This window comes from Rattus rattus, chromosome 3, assembly GCF_011064425.1.
Source record: "Rattus rattus isolate New Zealand chromosome 3, Rrattus_CSIRO_v1, whole genome shotgun sequence".
In the NCBI taxonomy this organism is placed as follows: domain Eukaryota; kingdom Metazoa; phylum Chordata; class Mammalia; order Rodentia; family Muridae; genus Rattus; species Rattus rattus.
In genome coordinates this window covers 193,208,632-193,226,877 of record NC_046156.1, presented here as the reverse complement: position 1 = coordinate 193,226,877, position 18,246 = coordinate 193,208,632, and the positions used below count along the sequence as shown (strand labels likewise).

General features: G+C 42.3%; 2 protein-coding genes across 6 annotated transcripts in view; one reads left to right on the top strand and one right to left on the bottom strand.

Annotated features, from left to right (window-relative positions):
- Positions 1-2,847, top strand: part of Sgtb (small glutamine rich tetratricopeptide repeat containing beta) — a 34,571-nt gene extending 31,724 nt beyond the window's left edge. For both annotated transcript variants that reach the window (XM_032898957.1, XM_032898956.1), the window contains one exon: positions 1,120-2,847. In XM_032898957.1, the coding sequence (XP_032754848.1) occupies positions 1,120-1,231 (112 nt within the window). In that variant the 3' untranslated portion in view covers positions 1,232-2,847. The remainder of the gene's footprint in view (positions 1-1,119) is intronic.
- A 2,481-nt stretch (positions 2,848-5,328) lies between these two features.
- Trappc13 (trafficking protein particle complex 13) overlaps positions 5,329-18,246 on the bottom strand; it is a 31,538-nt gene continuing 18,620 nt past the window's right edge. The window contains exons 6-13 of one of the 4 annotated variants that reach the window (XM_032898952.1): positions 15,887-15,959; positions 15,341-15,385; positions 13,161-13,178; positions 11,086-11,219; positions 9,382-9,580; positions 8,580-8,680; positions 5,720-5,867; positions 5,329-5,589 (exon numbers count right to left, since the gene is read on the bottom strand). In XM_032898952.1, the coding sequence (XP_032754843.1) occupies positions 5,482-5,589; positions 5,720-5,867; positions 8,580-8,680; positions 9,382-9,580; positions 11,086-11,219; positions 13,161-13,178; positions 15,341-15,385; positions 15,887-15,959 (826 nt within the window). In that variant the 3' untranslated portion in view covers positions 5,329-5,481. Of the gene's footprint in view, positions 5,590-5,719; positions 5,871-8,579; positions 8,681-9,381; positions 9,581-11,085; positions 11,220-13,160; positions 13,179-15,340; positions 15,386-15,886; positions 15,960-18,246 lie in introns of all 4 variants that reach the window. The other 3 variants (XM_032898951.1, XM_032898954.1, XM_032898953.1) reach the window with 3 other exon arrangements.

Below are 18,246 nucleotides of genomic sequence, written 5' to 3'. Positions count from 1 at the left end.
CCATGCCCACTGTAGCCTTAGCTCCAAAGGGGAGACAGAGATTGCTGGGACATGCTGGCTTCCAGCCTAGTTAAGAAAATCCAAGTTGAGCTTCAGGAAAAGACAGGGAGAAACAGAGGAGGACAACTGATCTCGGTTCTGGCTTAGGCTTGTGCACTTGCACAGCCATGCATATAAACACACACACACACACACACACACACACACACACACACACACACACACACACACGGACAATTACATACTCGTAAATATTTAAAGGAAGTTCTGTCATTGAAATACATTCCCAGGCCTATGTTAAAACTTTGACTTTTAAAACATTCACTGTTTTTGAGGCCAGCCTGTTCTACAGAGTGAGTTCCAGGACAGTCACAGCTACATAGACTGTCTTGACTTTCACTGACCTCTCTCAGGATCCCAGACTGGGAGTTGTTACGTTGTAGCCTGAGAAACTAGGAAGATCAGTGCATTCTGTTTCAGGGTCCACAGTAAGGAGCACACACGATTAAATAGTGGACAAGTAGGTTGTGTCCAATTCAGGCCCTTTTCTTCAGCGTTTGGTTTTTCTTCTCATCTTCCACAAGAGGCTGACAAGCAAAGGATGTCTTGTTTCCTAAGAATGAACTCTGTCCTGGGCTGGAGAGATGGTTCAGTTGGTAGCGCTTACCTTGCTCCCAGGGAGACTTGAGTTCTATCCTCCCATGGAGCTGAAAACAAAAAACAAAAAATCTGGCAGTGATGACCCGTCTTGTAATTCCAGTGCTGGGAAACTAGGGACAGAGGGTCCCTGGGCTTGAGCCGGCCTAGCCTATACCAGAGCTTTCTGGACAATAAGTAAAGCTTGTCTTAAAACAAACAAAAAGGAACTGCACCCAAGGGAAAATACTAACAGTTGTCCTCTGACTGCCACATGTGCACTAACCCTATGTGCCCCAGTATACACATGAAATGTACACACCCACACAGCATACACACGCCCATGTGGCCTCTCTGTCCTGCAATAATGCTATGTGGAATAGTGGTGATATTATGGCTCTAAAACTTGTGTTTGCAGGAAAAAAAAAATCCCCTTTGAAAGTCCGACAGCATTTCCAGTTCATTTCTGCTTTTGTCCTGCAGGGGGCAGCAGTTTGCGCAGCAGATACAGCAACAGAATCCTGAACTCATAGAGCAGCTGAGAAATCACATCCGGAGCAGATCCTTCAGCAGCAGCACTGACGAACACTCCTGACTTGACCAGGACCCTCGCCCCAGTACAAACATCCCGACATGTACACTTGTAGATAATAGCCAAAAACAAAGTAACAAAAACCACCCTGTACAATGTCTGAAAATAACGAGGAAAGTCTCCTGTGTAAACCTGAGAACATACATCTGTTTAGGTAATAGTTTATCACAAGCAGACTTGAACATAATACAGACTCCTCTGGAAAGAAATGGTCAGTAACCTTGTTAAGGGCAAATACAGCCTTGGGACAAGGGTCCATCCATTTTAAAACTTTTATCATCCTATTTGTATATTAGACTTAGCACAGAGTATATTTATTGAATAGAGGGCTATTTATTGGAAAGTTCTTTAGCCACAGGTTTCCCTAGGCAGTGGTTTTGAGTGGGGTGATGCTGGTTTAGAAGACATGTGCTTGGTAGCACGTCGGGAGAGAAGCACTGGCGTGTGCTACCGTCAGTGACACGTGTCTGTCCAAAGGGATTCTTTGGAGATACTGTGAATGTACAGAAGCAAAGGTAGTATGCTCAGGTTTTCCGCATAGGTTTTTTTAACTAATCTTGTCTGTAGCTTCGTGTTGCTAGCATTCGCATGGCCAGTTAAGTACATAATGAAACGTACTTAGAAATCCTTAATGACACCGGTCAGGTCGGTGACACGGCTGCTCCGTTTAACTATCACAGCTTTACCGGTCACAATTTCATTTCTGGTAAGCTTACCGGGAGCAGTATCTAGTTACATTTAAAGAAGCCACTGACATGCCCAGATTATGGGTTTCCTAAGTGGAATTTAATTATGTGCCCATCAATGATGATGACGATTATTATTTTTTACTTTACCATTATTCGATGGCTAACAAAAGCATCTGTCTCTAACACTGCTCCTTTGTGTACTCCTTCGGGGCAGTTGGCTTGGCATGCCAGTCTTACACTTCACTTCACTTTGTTGCAATTTAAACATAACAGGAGACTTGAAATACCTTATTTAAAGTCGGATGCCACACATCTGGCATGCGGTTAGTAGGGAGAAATGGCGCGAGAGATGCATGGCGGGACTCTCGGTGCACTGACGGATGAGAAAGCTCATTCCAAACGGAACTGGCTTCCTAACCAAAAACGTGATCGAATGGGGCTGGTGTGTAATGACAAGTGCTGAGCGAAAGGTGAGGAATGAAGCAACTTAAAATTAATGAGGGGATGGTGCCTTCCCACACTGTTCCCAAAGCTGCTGTGTGTTTAGTATCTTGAGGTTTCAAAACTAACCTTTCCTTCCTTTGCCTTTTCTGAGACAGTGGTCCTGTAATTCCACTATAAATATCAAGTGAGGGGAATTAATTCCAAATTCTGGTTAATGGTCATATCATCATGTTTGGCTTAAATCACCATTTTAGACAGTACACTGTGCAGTTAGGATTCAACTATAGATTAAGAGAAGGCCAGAGGTCTCCTTCAGATAGCCCTGGGCCTGTGGGACAAACGAGAAACACAGTTCTAGTGGAGAACAGGGCTTACGTAGGAGGGCCTGACATTGAACTGTGCCGTGCGAGCTGTTCCACTCAGCACCTAGTGTTCTTTACAGAGAAGAGCACTCATTGGTTGCATAAAAGTAGAGATCAAAGAAAATGAAAACTGACACAAGTCAAAATGAGTCAGCCGGTGTGGAGCATGAGTTAAGTTCAGTAAAACTGGTGAATCCTTGGTGCACCAACTAGGAGACAGAAAACACAAACTCACGTACAAGAAGTGAGTGGTGGAGTGCCGTCGGACACCAGGGTTTCCATCCCACCTCTGCACTGGAAAGAAACAAGTAGGGACAAAGAGTAGACACACCACCAAACAGTTCCTGGGGCTGTAAAAGGACAACCGGAGGGACGGGGACACAGATCAGCAGAGAGTGCTTGTCTAGCATGTGTCAAGCCCTGGGCAACCCTTCCCATGAAGCCCTGGGCTACCCTTCCCATGAAGCCCTGGGCTACCCTTCCCATGAAGCCCTGGGCTACCCCTTCCCTAGAACTGCATGCAACAGGAATGGCGGTGTGCACCTGGAGTCCCAGCATGTGGGAGATAGAGTCAGGATCAGGAATTCAGCATCACTCTTGGCTACACAGTGAGCATGATGCTAGCATGGGCTATATGAACCCTGTCTCAAAAACCAAAAACATCCCAGTAGAAAACAAAACAGCCCAAATAACAACAAAATGGACAATTAGAAAAAAATTTCAGTACCTTCCAGGAAAAAAAAGGCTCAGATGATTTCAGGGGTCTCAGGAAAGAATAATATCCCTTCTCTATAACTCTCTCGTTGAGGAAGGAACAGGTCCCAACTCATTTGAGCAGTAAAACTCTCAAGAATTAACAGCTTTGGAACACTGTCTTCATGTGCTAATGCCCCTGGCTGAAGGCATTCTTACGTGAAATACAGGAACGAAGAACTAGACAGCTGGATGTTGCCTCCCATTTCCACAGATTTTCCTTCTATTCAGGACACCCTTTATTCTCTAGGTCTGTCCATCACACTGAAACCATCACACTGCAAGCTATCTCAAGGCTTTCTGTGTGGTCTGATTGTGCTAGGTGTCTTAAAAGTTTAAGACACTTCCCCTGTATTCTTTCCCTTGACCAGGAAATACACTCGCTAAGAGAAACAGGGCATTGGGCACTTGCAGATGTTCTAATTGGGAATGGAGTAGTGGACGCTGTTACCATGCTATGCAAAACCCAACGTGCCCTTTTTCGGGAAATGGAATTTTCATTTACTGTATCAAACCGTCAGTCCAATTTTTATACTAGTTGGCTCAGATCCTAAGACGGCATTATCTATCCTTTATTTAAAGTATAAATAGTACACAGCTATGTTGTCTATGCACAGAAGAGACTTTGTACCTCAAAGTACACAGCAGAATAAGTTGTACATTCTGACTGAATCAAAGAGTGGTTCAGCCATGAGGGGATGCTGATAATGACGACGTCTCCAGGCTGTCATCCTAAAGGAACAGACCTCAGTTCTCACTGCTTGTCTTTTGTTTTGCACAGACATTCATCAATCATGACTAATGTGAGGGGCAAGTCTTCTGAATATACCTTTCATTTTGGACCAAACAATTTGCCATGGCAATAAATAATTATGCATTTAAGAAAACAGGTTTTGTGTTTTGACTTAATGCAGTCCTCCATTGTAAAGAATTATATTTTTAATATATAGTGGGGACTTTCAACTCGCCAAAATAGGATGAAGTTTATTTAACATCATGGGTTCTTGTTTCCCTGACAAATAGGGAAACATTTTGTTATAAACCTATTGCAAAGCTGCTGTAAGCCTTAGTTTTTTTGCCGACTTGTTCCTGACATGAATGGTTGCTATTATATGGACAAATAAAGCTTCTATGTTAGTGCCTGATAGAGTTAAAAATCAGGTATGAAGTTAGAATCATTTAAATGTATACTATGAAAATAAGCTCCTCATTCCTTAGTGGGGAAGACCCAGGAGTCTTTAAGGTAAAGCTAAGTAATTACTAACATTATTGAACGTTAACTGAGTCAATCAATCTTGAGTATCTGTTGATATCTGTTGGTATGTGTACACAAAAGCAGACATGCACCCATACAACTATTCTGAAAACGACCAAAAATGCTTATCCTGTGTGAGGTAGGCCGCAGGAAGGGGACCTGAATTGTTTCAAACAGGCCTCTCTTCTATTGACTGAACACTTAGGAAAGAGACTGCAGTTGACTCTGATTAGTTTAACTAAATTTCTATATGAAGTATTATGAAAATTCGATAATCCTAAAACAAATGGTGTCTTCCAGACAGAGTTTGTATGTAGCCTAGGGCCCTAGCAAGCAGGTGTCATCACCCCTGGACACCCCTGCTAGTCTACTCAGATAGCAGAACTCATCTGCCCACAGAGTGTAAGACATCTGATAGCCAGCCCTTTACAAAAACATCTGCAGATTGCTTTTTACATACGTGTTAGGCAAAAAGCCTCAAAGATGAGCTTGTTGAAAACAAAACAAACAAAAAAACCCCAAGTTATCTTAAAGGACACAAAATATGTATACAAAATACAGAAATGTTCTGTTCCTTTAGAATATAATTCACGAGCCTAGTGTTTTTACAACAAACATTTAATATTTAACTGTTTTACAGGAAACAAATTTAAATAACATATACTTATTTTCATTACTGATCGTTGCACAAAGCTGACAAAATACGGAGAGCATTCTGTGATTAAACAAGTTTGACATTAGGAAATTTCTTCAGGCTTCCACTTCCACAGCAGCTGAGACCACGCAGACTTGTGCGATGTCATCATACTCATATGTTCTTTTTAAAAATGTGTCAGTGAGTCTTAAGCCAGACACGCTCTAGAGGAAGGGAAGTGGGGAGAGAGTGAGATGCACTTCAGTGTTCACTCATGATAATTACCATGGAAACACAGCCATCAGAAATGATGGCTGAGCCCACCCTGTTGAAATTACTGAACAAAGGACGTACTTGGAGCCCCTGTACTGAGGACAGGAGAGTCAGGGCCAGGCAGAGCGAGGAGCTGGGGTGTAGCTTCCCCAGCTGTCTTCCTGAAATCCCACACCAGTGGATAGAGGTGGTGTTGCACATCTCCAGCACTAGGTCCATGGTCCTCTCACTGCTGAAGCAATCAGAAACCAGAGTAAATCTGTTTATTTCCTGCTAAGCAGATACCATCACATTCCTTCCGGTTTTTCAGTAAGCTTACTTTCTGTATGTCCAGGAGAATAAGAACCAGAAAAAGACTGGAAAAATGAGCTTAAGATAAAAGGAAGGAGTGAGGGACCACTTGGGAGTTAAAAGTAGAAGGATCAAAAGTTCGAGGCCAGCCTGGGCTATATAGCCAGTGTGAGCCAGCCTGGGCTATATAGCCAGTGTGAGCCAGCCTGGGCTATGGAGAGGCACTGTCTCAGAAAGCAAAACAAACCTAAGGACACGGTAAGGAAAACGAAGGGACAGCATCTTCCAGGATTACAGTAGCCATACACCTACCGGCGGGCGCTAAGGGGGTTTTCTTTTCCGGTTGTTCGTGAACATGGGCTCCCTGGCCTTGCCTCTTCTCTAGACTCAGGCATTTGAACCTCATTTTACTGCTATGTCTCTTACTCATCCTACTGAGAACTCCACAGGAAAGGACAAGCGACGTCTGCTTAGTCCTTTTTCTGAGTAAAACCTGTTCTTTTGGCATGCAGCTAACTAAGAAATGACCGACAGGGATCCTGAGAAACAGCCATTTCCGCTTGCTCACTGAGCTCCCTGTAAAGACAGTGTTTATGGCACTGAGCTCTCAGGTTCAGTTTCTAGTCTCTCCATTGTGGTGAGCTCCTCGGCTTGTGTGCCTTAGGATTTGGCTCCTGTTTCAGTATTTACTTAGAACTTAACTTACGAACTGAAATTATATTTGCTTTACATGTTTCTATGTCTACCCGGGAAGATAGCAATTAGAAATGCTCTTTGTGTTAGGGACCATTTTAGATGCACAGCATGGTCTCCTCAGAACATTCTATAAAAGCTATTACATCTTTTTTCACATCCGTTTGTTTTGTGTGTGCGCTATGTGCGGGTGTGCATGTCCACGCTGTGCATGTGGAGGTCAGTCGACAAGCAGTAAGAGCTGGCTCAGTCACTCTGCCAGGTGGGTTCTGGGCCTTGAACTTAGGTCATCCTGTTTAGCAGCAAGTGCCGCAACCCACGGAGCCACCTCACTCCTAAGACGGAGTGTCTTGTACTCTGGACTGCCCTCCGACTCCTGGTAGATGAAGATGGCCTGGAACTTTGGGTATCTTCCCTGCTTCTCAAGGGCTAGTATTAAAAGTACTGGCTAGAGATCAGAATCAGGGCATTGAACAACTTAGGAAGACACCCCACCAACTGGGCCACACCCCTCCTCTGCCTTCGCCGCTGCTGTGATGTTTTCTATGCACGTTGTGTGTCTGTATGCACATGTGTGTATACTGGGTTAGATATTTATACAGGAAATTGAAACTCTTAAGTTAGAAAACCTAGTTGAATCATTACATGAAAATGAACATCAAAAAATTAATTAAAAAATCTACAGTACTTTGTTAGTCAATAAACTTATTTGACACACTCAAAACCCTCAAAACGAAGATTTCCCTGGACATAGATAGCCTATATCTGCATATCTTTGCTTGGATGTTCACTGAGACTTTATGATTGAAAGCACGGTACGTAAAGCTGTAAGATCTGACTCTTCTGACTAATTCCCAGGCCAGTCAGAGAGACGACAAGGAACAGCAGGACATGGACGCTACCACAGAAGTAAACTCAAACTCTCCATGAAAAAGTCCGAGGGGCTGGGAATGCAGCAGTTGGTGGCGTTTCCCTAGCATCCACAAGGCCCTGGGTTTGTTCCCGACGCTTCGTGAACAGCATGGTGGTGCAGACCTGTAATCCTACCTAGCACCTGGGAAGTGGGGGTAAGAATTTCAAGGTCCTCCTCAGACTGAGAGGGAGCTCAGTGCCAGGCTGGGTTAGAGACACTGCCCCAGAAACCAACTGTAGCGGTGAGTGTAGCTTATGTGTGTGGCTTCCCAGAGAATCCGGCATTTCTGTAATTTTGAAGGACATCTCCTATTTCCTTAAAACTAAGGGCTGGACTGACTATGGGACTGAAGCGATCACACGGGTCTTCTGAGAGCTGCGATTCCTCACTGTAATGTTAACCCAAACTAACAGTGTGCGGCAAACAATGCGAGAGCTAGCAACATGACTTGGGGGGGACAGAATTCTCGGCTTTCTAGTCTTTAAGTTACATAGCCTTTGCTTCTTCTGTTGACTGCCAAAACTGCTTAACAGCCGGGCGTGGAGGTGGATGCCTTTAATCCCATCACTCCCGGAGACAGAGGCTCCCGGGTCTCTATTAATCTGACATCAGCCTGGTCTACCTAGTAGTTCCAGGCAGGGAGACCTTGTCTCAAAAATAAAACAAAACAAAATGACGACAAAAAAAACTCAAAAAAACTTTAGCCTATACATCATCACTCAGGAGAGTAAGAAGATGGCACGGGCAAGGCCAGCCTGGGCTATATAACAAAACTGTCTCAGGGAACACGGCCAAAGGAAATAGGCAAAAGACAAACAATCAGAATCAATTCCTAACTTGTGAGCGCCTCTTGCTTTAAGATCACGTCCATGTTTTTTCTTGTAAATATTAAAGATATGTTCCAGTATCAGAGGAATGTATCTGACTTGTTAATCTGTCTTCCCATAAGAACCTGCTGGCCCTTCTTTAGGTCTACGAATGTGAAGGAAATGGAGCAGCTCACCTGCCCCGCCCACACGCCCCGCCCACACGCATCGGCATTACCTGCAGTTTGTGATTTTACAGGTAATGTGGAAAGGTTCTTCTAGGTTTACGGTATCTGGGATGGCCTCTAAAGACAGCCTAACATCTCCATAACCTGGAGCCTGCGGAAAAAAGTAACAGTTGAAATACACAATTAAGAAATCTTTCGATGCTAATGAAGGTGTCTGTGCCCACTGGACAGACGCGGCTGGCATTCTGACCACATCCTGCTGCTCTGGCCTAGTCTACACTCAAACCCCTTTGCTGTGACCTCAGCTAGCAGGACCTGCGGGCCTGGACTGTTTGTGATACTCCAGACTCAGCAGAATTAAGATGAATCTTGCCTTGAGACAAGAATGAATTAGGATTTAGGGGATCTGATCTCGAAGGGCTGTCCAGTTCCAGACCGGCCATGGCGGCACACTGACAGCCTGTTTCAAGACAAAAGCGACAGAGGTGTAGACTGAGTTGGTAAGTGCTGTGACTCTGTGAAGTTCGGGACATCTCCCAGGGTACCTCAATGTAAGGAGCATCAGATGAGCGGTGAGCGTGACTTAGGGAGAAGAGTAACTCATACGCAGTTACCTTAAGTCCTGTTTGGTGAAATCATCATCATCAACAACAAACCAAACCAGACAAAAGTCACACACTAACATCTGAACATTTCCCAGGAATCTCGGCACTAGTTTTCTACCTATGGGTCAACACGACTATTAGCGTTTTCTAGAAACGAGGGACTCGTGGGCTCTGCCCTTTGGTGCTGAGGTGTAAGACTCGCCTGTCCTCTCACACCAACCCCGCACTCAGTGTTTTCTGGACTCACCATCCTTTGAAGCTGGCTGGTCTGTAGTCGGCCCCTTTCACCCAGATTTGTTTTCCACACTATATCCAGTTTCCCAATTACTGTCACTCCCTTAATGATGCCGGCTTTTTCTGCAAATTCCTTCTTGGGCTTTAGGCAGTACAAGTATTGGCGTGTATCCATTGGCTGCAAATATCCTCTGGACCCAAATGTAGATACGCTGGCCAGTGCAGAAATAGGCAGAAAAATATATTAAGCATCTTTCTGAAGGCAACACTATTCATACGGTTAATTCTTTTGAATAGGAAATGGTGATTTATTGCTCAGATATCTAGGAGCAGTCTTTCAACCCAAATGGAAGGGAGCGTCTGCCTAGTGAGACAATGTGTTCCCAGAGCTTGGGCAACTTAGTTACACTCTGTCTCCCTTAAAAGGTGGAAGAGAGCTGTGTTCTCTCTGTGATCAGCACTTGCCCAGCATGCGTGAGGCACTGGCTCAGTTCCCAGTACTCTCTCTCCACAGAAGAGGAAGAAAGGGAGGGACAGAGAGAAACCAGCTTAAACACACAGCAACAGGCTCTGTTTCTTTGTGTGGAGCGGGGGACAGAACCCAGGGTGCTGCACATGAGAGGCAAGTGCTGTCCCATGTATCTACACTACCAGCCTTGAGAGACACCATTCTACCTTAAGGAACTGCTGTCAGAATGGACAAAGAATGGAAACTTGTTTTCTCAGTGGAAGCAGAGGAGATCATCGACCTTTCTCTATCTAACCACCATATGAATGTTATTACTAAGAAAACCAGCTGCTCACCCAGCTGTTACCCCTCACCTACATTAGCAATACAGTTATCTGTTCCTTCTCCACAGTAGCGGTAAAAACACGTATACTTTCCATAAAACCATCTACTCTGAAGCCTGTTTCTTCTTATATTCCAATGATTTCTTTGTCAAATTCACACTCACCCTAACACTGAGCCCTAGTACCTTCTCCCTGACCTCCCCCGTTTCAGTTTTATCATTGGCAGGACAACAGTGACTAGTTTCAGACTGATCTGGATCAAAGAGGAGACAAGCACAGCCAGGCTGTGGGGCACACGCCTTTATTCCCTCTCAGGAGGTGGACTCGGAGGCCAGCCGGGCCTACAGAGCTTTCTTCACAAGAATCCCTGTCTTGGGGGAGGAGGAGAGAACAAGTGCTTTTGCAAAGGGCTACACCAGATGGGAAGAGGCGGCCCTTTATCTTTATGTGGAGGAGGTGCGAGGAGACTTCTTTAGTGATGGCTGACAAGTGCTGCTATAGCCTTGTCCAGTCTTACATCATGCACATCCCAAACTGCACACCTCAACTATGACCTTAGCTTCTATTAGGAATCCATATTGGCCCACAGATCATAGAATGTGCCACATTAATCCAAGGCAGGAGAGCCGGGTGCGTGGGGTGTACTGCTCCTTGGGAAGCTGCGGCAGACGCTGGCTGGAGCCCAGCCTGACAACCTGGAGAGAGCTTGGCGCTAAGACAAACAAAGGTAGGGAGGAAAGAAACAGCAGGAGGAGACACTGGCTGGTGAGGAGAGCTTGTGGGGCTTCTGCATTCTTAGGACGGTTTTGATTAATTAAAACTTCTCTAAAGCATTATGTCCACCAATTGTTTTAAAATAAGTCAAAATCTACTACACTAGAAAAACCTGCATCTTTCCAAATAACAGCAAACATTTCCTACTTACCATTCTCCAGCTTGGTTCACTGAATTCAATTCTGTTACATTGTACATTATTGATGGCTCCAGGGAAACTTTCTCCATAAACATTGGTGAGGTTGTTATATTCTGAATTTGGGCTTCAAGAAATACTTCATCAGTCTGAGGATATGGAAAAAGAAATCCACCAAAATGTCATTGTATTTACAGTATTAACCTTAATGAAAATATCTTACTTATATAAAAAGTATTAACCACAAATGTGATTAGTTCATGCCTGCAAATCAAAATTATCACAATTAATGCAAGGAAAGAAATCTTCCTCCTAACATAATAAACAGGAGCAAAGTGAGGTGTTAGTCAACAGATGCCCTGTCAAACAATGGATGTGGGATAACTAGAATACATTTTATAGAACCCAAAAGCATGTGTTGGACTAGTACTTCAGTTACAACAACAAAATCTAAGTCTGATCAGGTGCTGAAATGTTAGAAGGGACTTCAGTGGAATGGGTGCACCCAGACAGTGCCAGGGGAGACAATCGGTCTTTACTTGAGTATTCTGACATAATGTGAGTAACATGCAACCACTTCTATCTACGTAGTGACCACTAGTTATGAATAACATCTGTTACAACCATTAGGGTGTAATTTTTAAAATTAAAGTAATTTATAGGTGGCCTTAGTCATTTCTCCATTCATTTTATATGGATATTTAAGGTTAAAACAAGAGTATGTAACACCCTGATGACGACTCAGCTTCTAAGCCTGTCAGAGTATTCTGTGGACTTCGACATAGTTCACAATGATGCCGTTCATCTCACTCTGGATAACTTAAATATTCAATTTGTAAAAACACTGAATTCCGTACTCATTTCTGTTAAACATCTTGATTATTATTCCTCTTGGGTTCTGGGTCTCCTTCTGGTGACTAGAGAATAAAAATGTTATACCAAGGCTATTCTGAAATTATTTTTCCCCAAAAGTTTTAGTTATAAAACTCTGAAATTAACTATATCCTCAAACTGAGGAATTATGAGCTTTTTTAAATGCTGAAGAAAAGTGACAAATTATGAAAAATACAGTGAAATTATAATTTTAGATGCCTAAAACAGATTTTTTGGCCTTTTAGATGTGGGCTCAAATTAAAACAATGTACCTTTCTTCCTTCCTTCCTTCCTTCCTTCCTTCCTTCCTTCCTTCCTTCCTTCCTTCCTTCTTCCATTAGCTCTGGCTGTATTGGAACTACAGAGCCAAGGGTGGCCTGTAACTCACAGATCTGCTGCTTCTGTGTCAAGTGCTGGGGACTAACGCTGTGCACCACCACCCCTGGCTAAAACCATGTTCCATCTAAACACATCTTTCTATTTCTCCTCCTTAGGAAGTTAAGTGAATATATCCCATAAATCCATTGCTCTTACAATAACCAAAGGCCCACATTTCAATTTTTAAAATGCAGTTCTCTGTATAACATGATGCACAGCTTAGATAAAGTGAAAGGAAAGCAGGCATAATGGAAAATCAAGTTAGTGTGAACCGTTAGCACCAAGTGATTGAACATCTGAAAACGCAGGACAAGGATTTAGTGCCGCGGCTGCTGTACACGTTTCATAATAAGCAAGTGCTGCTCAGTGTAAATAGAAAGTCAAACATCTGAAGTCAGCCAGTGTGGGAAATTTGCTTGCTTTTGCTTGCTTTTGTTAAGGGCACAGATGTACAATTCCTGTGCACCTCAAAATGAATTTCAAGTGTGCCTTCTATGTAAGGAAGGGAAGATAACTGGATATTTCACAGCAAGATACTGAAAATCCCAAACCAGATTATAAGTAAGATTATAAAAGAGAACCAGATTATAAGTATCTTCTAAAACAAGCACCAGAGACACTAGAAATGGGATGAAATCATGTCAATGTGACAATTTAATCTTTACTTTCACAGGCAAACAATTGAACAAGTATGCTCAAATTGTGTATTCTTTTTTGGAAGTCACAGATTGCGTATTCACAACTAACTGTTTTTCCACTATGTTTTGTAGAGAGAGATTAATTAGGCAGTCAAAAAGGGGTGAAAAAGCATATAAATTTATAATAAAAAATGAAATTACCACAGAACTGAGGTCACTCTAATGGAAAAATAAAAAAGAAAAATTAGAAAAATCAGAGTTAAATGTTAAAGAAAAAGAATAACTTTAAAATAAAATGCATTTCTGCATTTTTTTTACTTACTAAAGACAGCATTAGTAAACAAGAAAGTAAACACGAAGCAACATACAGAAACATGACAAACTACTTTTCTAAGAGGGACACTGCTACAGTTACATGACAATGGGGCAGAGAAGATGCCTAGGCTGAAGACTTCAACAACCGCCCCCAAGACGGGCAGCGAGGGCAGAGGTGCCCACGGATCCGCTTTACAGGCGCTGCTGCAGTCCTGTTGTCCACTCTCTCCTCCTGGGCCTGTATGCATTCTCACACCTCAGGGGGAAGCACACTGCACTCCACACTTAGAACACAACACCATAAAGTGTCCCTGGAATTTACCTAGTGCTGGGGTCCTTTCCCAGGGGAGGATCTTGGTGATTAGAGCTACCATAGGACATATTTTAGGAAATGCTGGGATAGACAATTCGGTTCATTTTCTTCTTACTGTTATTAGATTTCTGTCTGTTATGAATTATATAAATATATATTTAAAATTAGATTTATTACACCCAGTGTCAAATGACACTTCCTTCATCAGATGTATAGCTGGGAATAATTGTCACTGCTACGTTCCTAGAGTATGAACACACATCACAGTTTGGGATGGAGGGAATTACATATACTGTGACTATATTACACAGTTCCGACCACCACAGTGTTTCTGAGGCTGGGGAAGCCGCATGCTTACGTTTACTTCCCACCTCACACAGGGCTTTGAACTGGGCAGGTGACCAAATGTTTGACTCTTACCTAGTAATTCACGTATCTCCCTGTAAGACATTCCTAGCTTAGAAAACTAAAGCAAAATCTTTCATGGAGCCAGTCTCACACTGGCATGATTAGAACATGCTAATAGTAACAAAAATGCTTGACAAGTCCACGGCCCAGGGAGCATAAGGTGTCTCCTATCGGCCATTCCTGATGACGTGGCTGAGCAACTACTTAGAATACAGTCGGAGTCACGCTGTTGGCTGACGAGCACTTGTCTAGCTTGGGACTTTGAAAGACTCTGAGATTGCAGTGACTTTCCGCACTTTGTTTCTATTTTGCTTTCCCAGTGAAGTGTTTATGGACTGCTTCAACTTTTTACCCCAGTGTGATTTTATGCACAGTTCAAGACCGTCTTGTTCATTATGTGCATTTTTCCTTTCCTCTAACACGTATTTACAGGGTAGTAAATATGACTCACTGTGACTGCTAACCAGTTCTAGCTATTACTGCAAGCTTTATCCTCAGTGAAACAGTGGGACATGACTGCAAACTTCTGACCACTCCTGGTTGTAGAGTAACCCAGACGGACTCTTCATGAGAAAACACAGTATTTGAGTAATTCTTAATTTACAGGAGGGCTAAAAGGACTCTTCATGACAAGATTCCTTTTGTTTTCTTCAAGGCAGGGTCTCACTGTGTATCCCAGCTTAGCCCACTGTGCAGCACAGGCTGGCCTTAACCTCCCCAGCCACCTGCAATCTCATTTTTCTACAGCCCTGGAAGTTATTCACAATTCTGGGGAATCCAAACAATAAAATCCCTTATGTTAGGACTGATCCTACTTAACTTTTCTCTAGGCTAACGGACAGAGCATGCCCTACTCTTTAGGTTCCATTTTCTCCAGTTTTGCCTTTCGAGGCTCTCCCAGGAAGCTTTCTAACACTGGCTGGCCTGGCTCTTCTTGGTACATGGACTTCCCAGGGCACTCACTGCCCTTCCTTTCCCATGGACATCAAGTCTATGTCCACCACCTGAATCTAGAAACGTCCAGAAAGTCACTGCAAGTATTCAGCATTACTAGTGTGGGAAAGCAACACCCCCATCATTATGTCGATTGTAAGGAAATTGTTTAAAATGGGTGAATGTCCCAGAAAATCACCAGAGCAGAAATCAAGATACACTGATCATATGTAGGTTGAAACAAGCAGAATAAGGAACACTTTCAACCAAAGCCACTTCTTACTGGAATTTAGGCTCTTATCACAAATACTTCAGTCATCTTAGCATCGCTTTGACATGACAGGAAGTACCTCTGACTTTCAGTCAAGTGTTCCATGTGGGAATGAAATCTTACTACAGGCCTCACACTTACCTCTGCATTGTAAAATTTGGTTTTCACATCCAGTGGTTTGAGAACCTAGTTCAGACAAAGCACACCAGTCAGGAAATTCTGATTCAACTGTTTTTATTTGTTTTAAACCACAGGCTTTAATGACTCAAAGCCATGTTTTAATTTTAATTGTTAAAGATTTCATAGTGTTTATGAAATATTCATGTAAAACAATAAAAATTTTTTCACTTAAATTCTTCTCTGAATATTTAATGCTATTCTTAATACTCTTACTTAGGCTTTATATTCATTTTATCCCTTCTTAGGTTTTTATGCTGTCTCATTAATAAAACAAGATTTTATTTTTCAATAAGGTGCTTTAGTTTATTGTAAAAACTTACATTGGTGATGATAATTCACTTGAACTTAACTTAGTCTGACTTTTGAACACTAGCTTGTAAAATGAATCCAAGATGTAAGCTCTTCAATCTATTTAAAACTTGTTTCCCCCAGAAAAAGAGGAAAAATTACACTTCTAAGAAAATAAAAAGCATTTGAAAACAACATTATGTCTTCCATATTCAATACCTGAAATTTGAAGAATTTTCTAAAGTACATTTTTTCTCCACCCTGAGTTGTGTAACTCACAGCACACACCAAGCTGAAACAGAAAGATGTCTTAATATTCTGGAATCATTTCCCAGCTTACTTCTTAATAATAAGTCTAACATGCTTCAATTCTACTTATACATATAAAAAAAGCCACCAATGTGAAACTGTAGCTAAATGAGATTACAGCAGGGAAAAGGTTTTAGTACATATGGATATACATACACACGGATGTGGAGGAATGGCATGGCATGAGGAGACAGCTCCCAGCTTGCTAGCTGCTGGGCAACAAAGGACTCCTGTCAATCTCAGCACACGGTGAGGAAGAGGCATGATTTCCCAAGCAGAGAATCCTGGTCTGCCACGTAAACTGCAAACCTGAGGAAGTGGCCTTCGCCATAGAGAGTAACTCTGCTTTGAATTATAAGAGGCAAATCATCTAAGAGACATCTGCTGACAGATTCCTCAGTCTGCAAGGCTTCGGTCACTTTGAACCAAGATAAGCTATTGCTAGGGGAACAGCACCGGTATAAACTGGAAACTGTGGGAAATCTTTATTCTGCTTTGCCTTTAAAAGAAGCTGACACTGAATAAAGTGTGCCTTGGCTGTGTACCCCGTGTTCTGTTAATGCGACCCCAACACACTAACAAGAAATTCTCTTTAAGAAAACGAGAATGGGGCCTGGAGAGAACCCAGTGATTGAGATGCCTGCTGTCTGGCAGAAGACATGGGTTTGAGTCTCCACTTACAGGGTTGGTCCTAGCAGCCTGTGTAACTCTAGGTCTGCGGAATCTCACTCTCTCTTCTGGCCTCCATCGGCTCCTGCATGTACTCTATGCACTAACTATATTTACAGTTTCTCACATGTACATTAAGAGAGAGAGAGAGAGAGAGAGAGAGAGAGAGAGAGAGAGAGAGAGAGGGAGAGAGAGACCTTTTAGAATAGGAACTTCAAAACTTTTCCTGTGGAAGTAGAATATATTCCAAAATAATTTCCAGAATAAGCATATGATTAAAGGGAAGAGTTCATTTGCACTGGAAAAACATGCATCTTTAAGGAAATGCCAGGGAGAGGCAACATGTTACAATGGGGAGTTGTGTACAAGTTTTAATTAAAAAAACCTAGGAAACCTGGGTGTGGTGGCCCACGCCTTTAATCCCAGCACTTGGTAGGTAGAGACTGAGGCAGGTGGATCTCTGTGAGTTCTAAGCCAGCCACAGATACACAATGAGACTATGTCTCAAGAAAACAAAACCCACTAAGACAGTTAAAAGTTGGTGTAAAACACTTTTTTTAAAAATATCTATTCATTTATCATGTATACATCATACAGCTTTCTACCTGCATGTGCACCTACAGGCCAGAAGAGGGCATCAGAACTCATTACAGATGTTTGTGAGCCACCATGTGGTTGCTGCGAATTGAACTCAGGACCTCTGGAAGAGCAGTCAGTGCTCTTAACCACTGAGCCATCTCTCCAGCCCTGTAAAACACTTCTAATAATAAGGTAAGATGGCTAAATTGTTAATATACAAAGGGTTTTTCTAACTCAATCAGCAAAGGATGAATGTATCACTTAAAATGTAAGGGAGGAATACATAACTATTTTATGAAAAGAATTCACAGATGTGTTACAGTCCTGTAACTAGTTAATAAAACTGTGAAGTGGTAAGTTACACACAGAGTCAAAGATGCTAAAACAACGAGATAATACTTTTAATCTAACAAGGTTTGGCAAGAATACCTTAGGTTGGTGAGAGTTAGAGAAACTTAAGTGTTTTTACATTGCCAGATGGTGAAAGGAATTTAGAAACAATCTTGTGGTTTAAAGCACTAACGATGTTGATTCCCACAGAACATCTGCTTCAAGTATTCATAGGCAATGTTGGATTCTATTTTGCTTTTCGTAGCAAAAAACCGAAAATATTCTTTAAACAAAGCACTCTGACCAAACACATAAGAGGTTATTTAGAAAAGCCATGTCTTTAAGGATATTGACCGATGTAGAAAAAATATTCACAGTAAATTGAGAAGCATAAAAGCTTGAGAACTATGTCATACATGTGCTTATAAAATGCTGGGGAAATACATTAATCTTTTAATATTCCATACAATTAAGTAAACTTGGGTAATTTAATTTCTCTTTTATACTGGTGCCTTATATTGATAATAGGGGCTAGAAAGTGAGTTGGGGATGGTTGTCTATGCTTCTGATACTGGTAGGGGATGGGGAGGCTGGAGAACTGTCAGATGCAGGACAGCTTAGTTGCACATTAAGTTTAAGAGCAACTTGACCAAAAGCAATAACTCCGTCTCAACAAAACAAGACACCCCAAA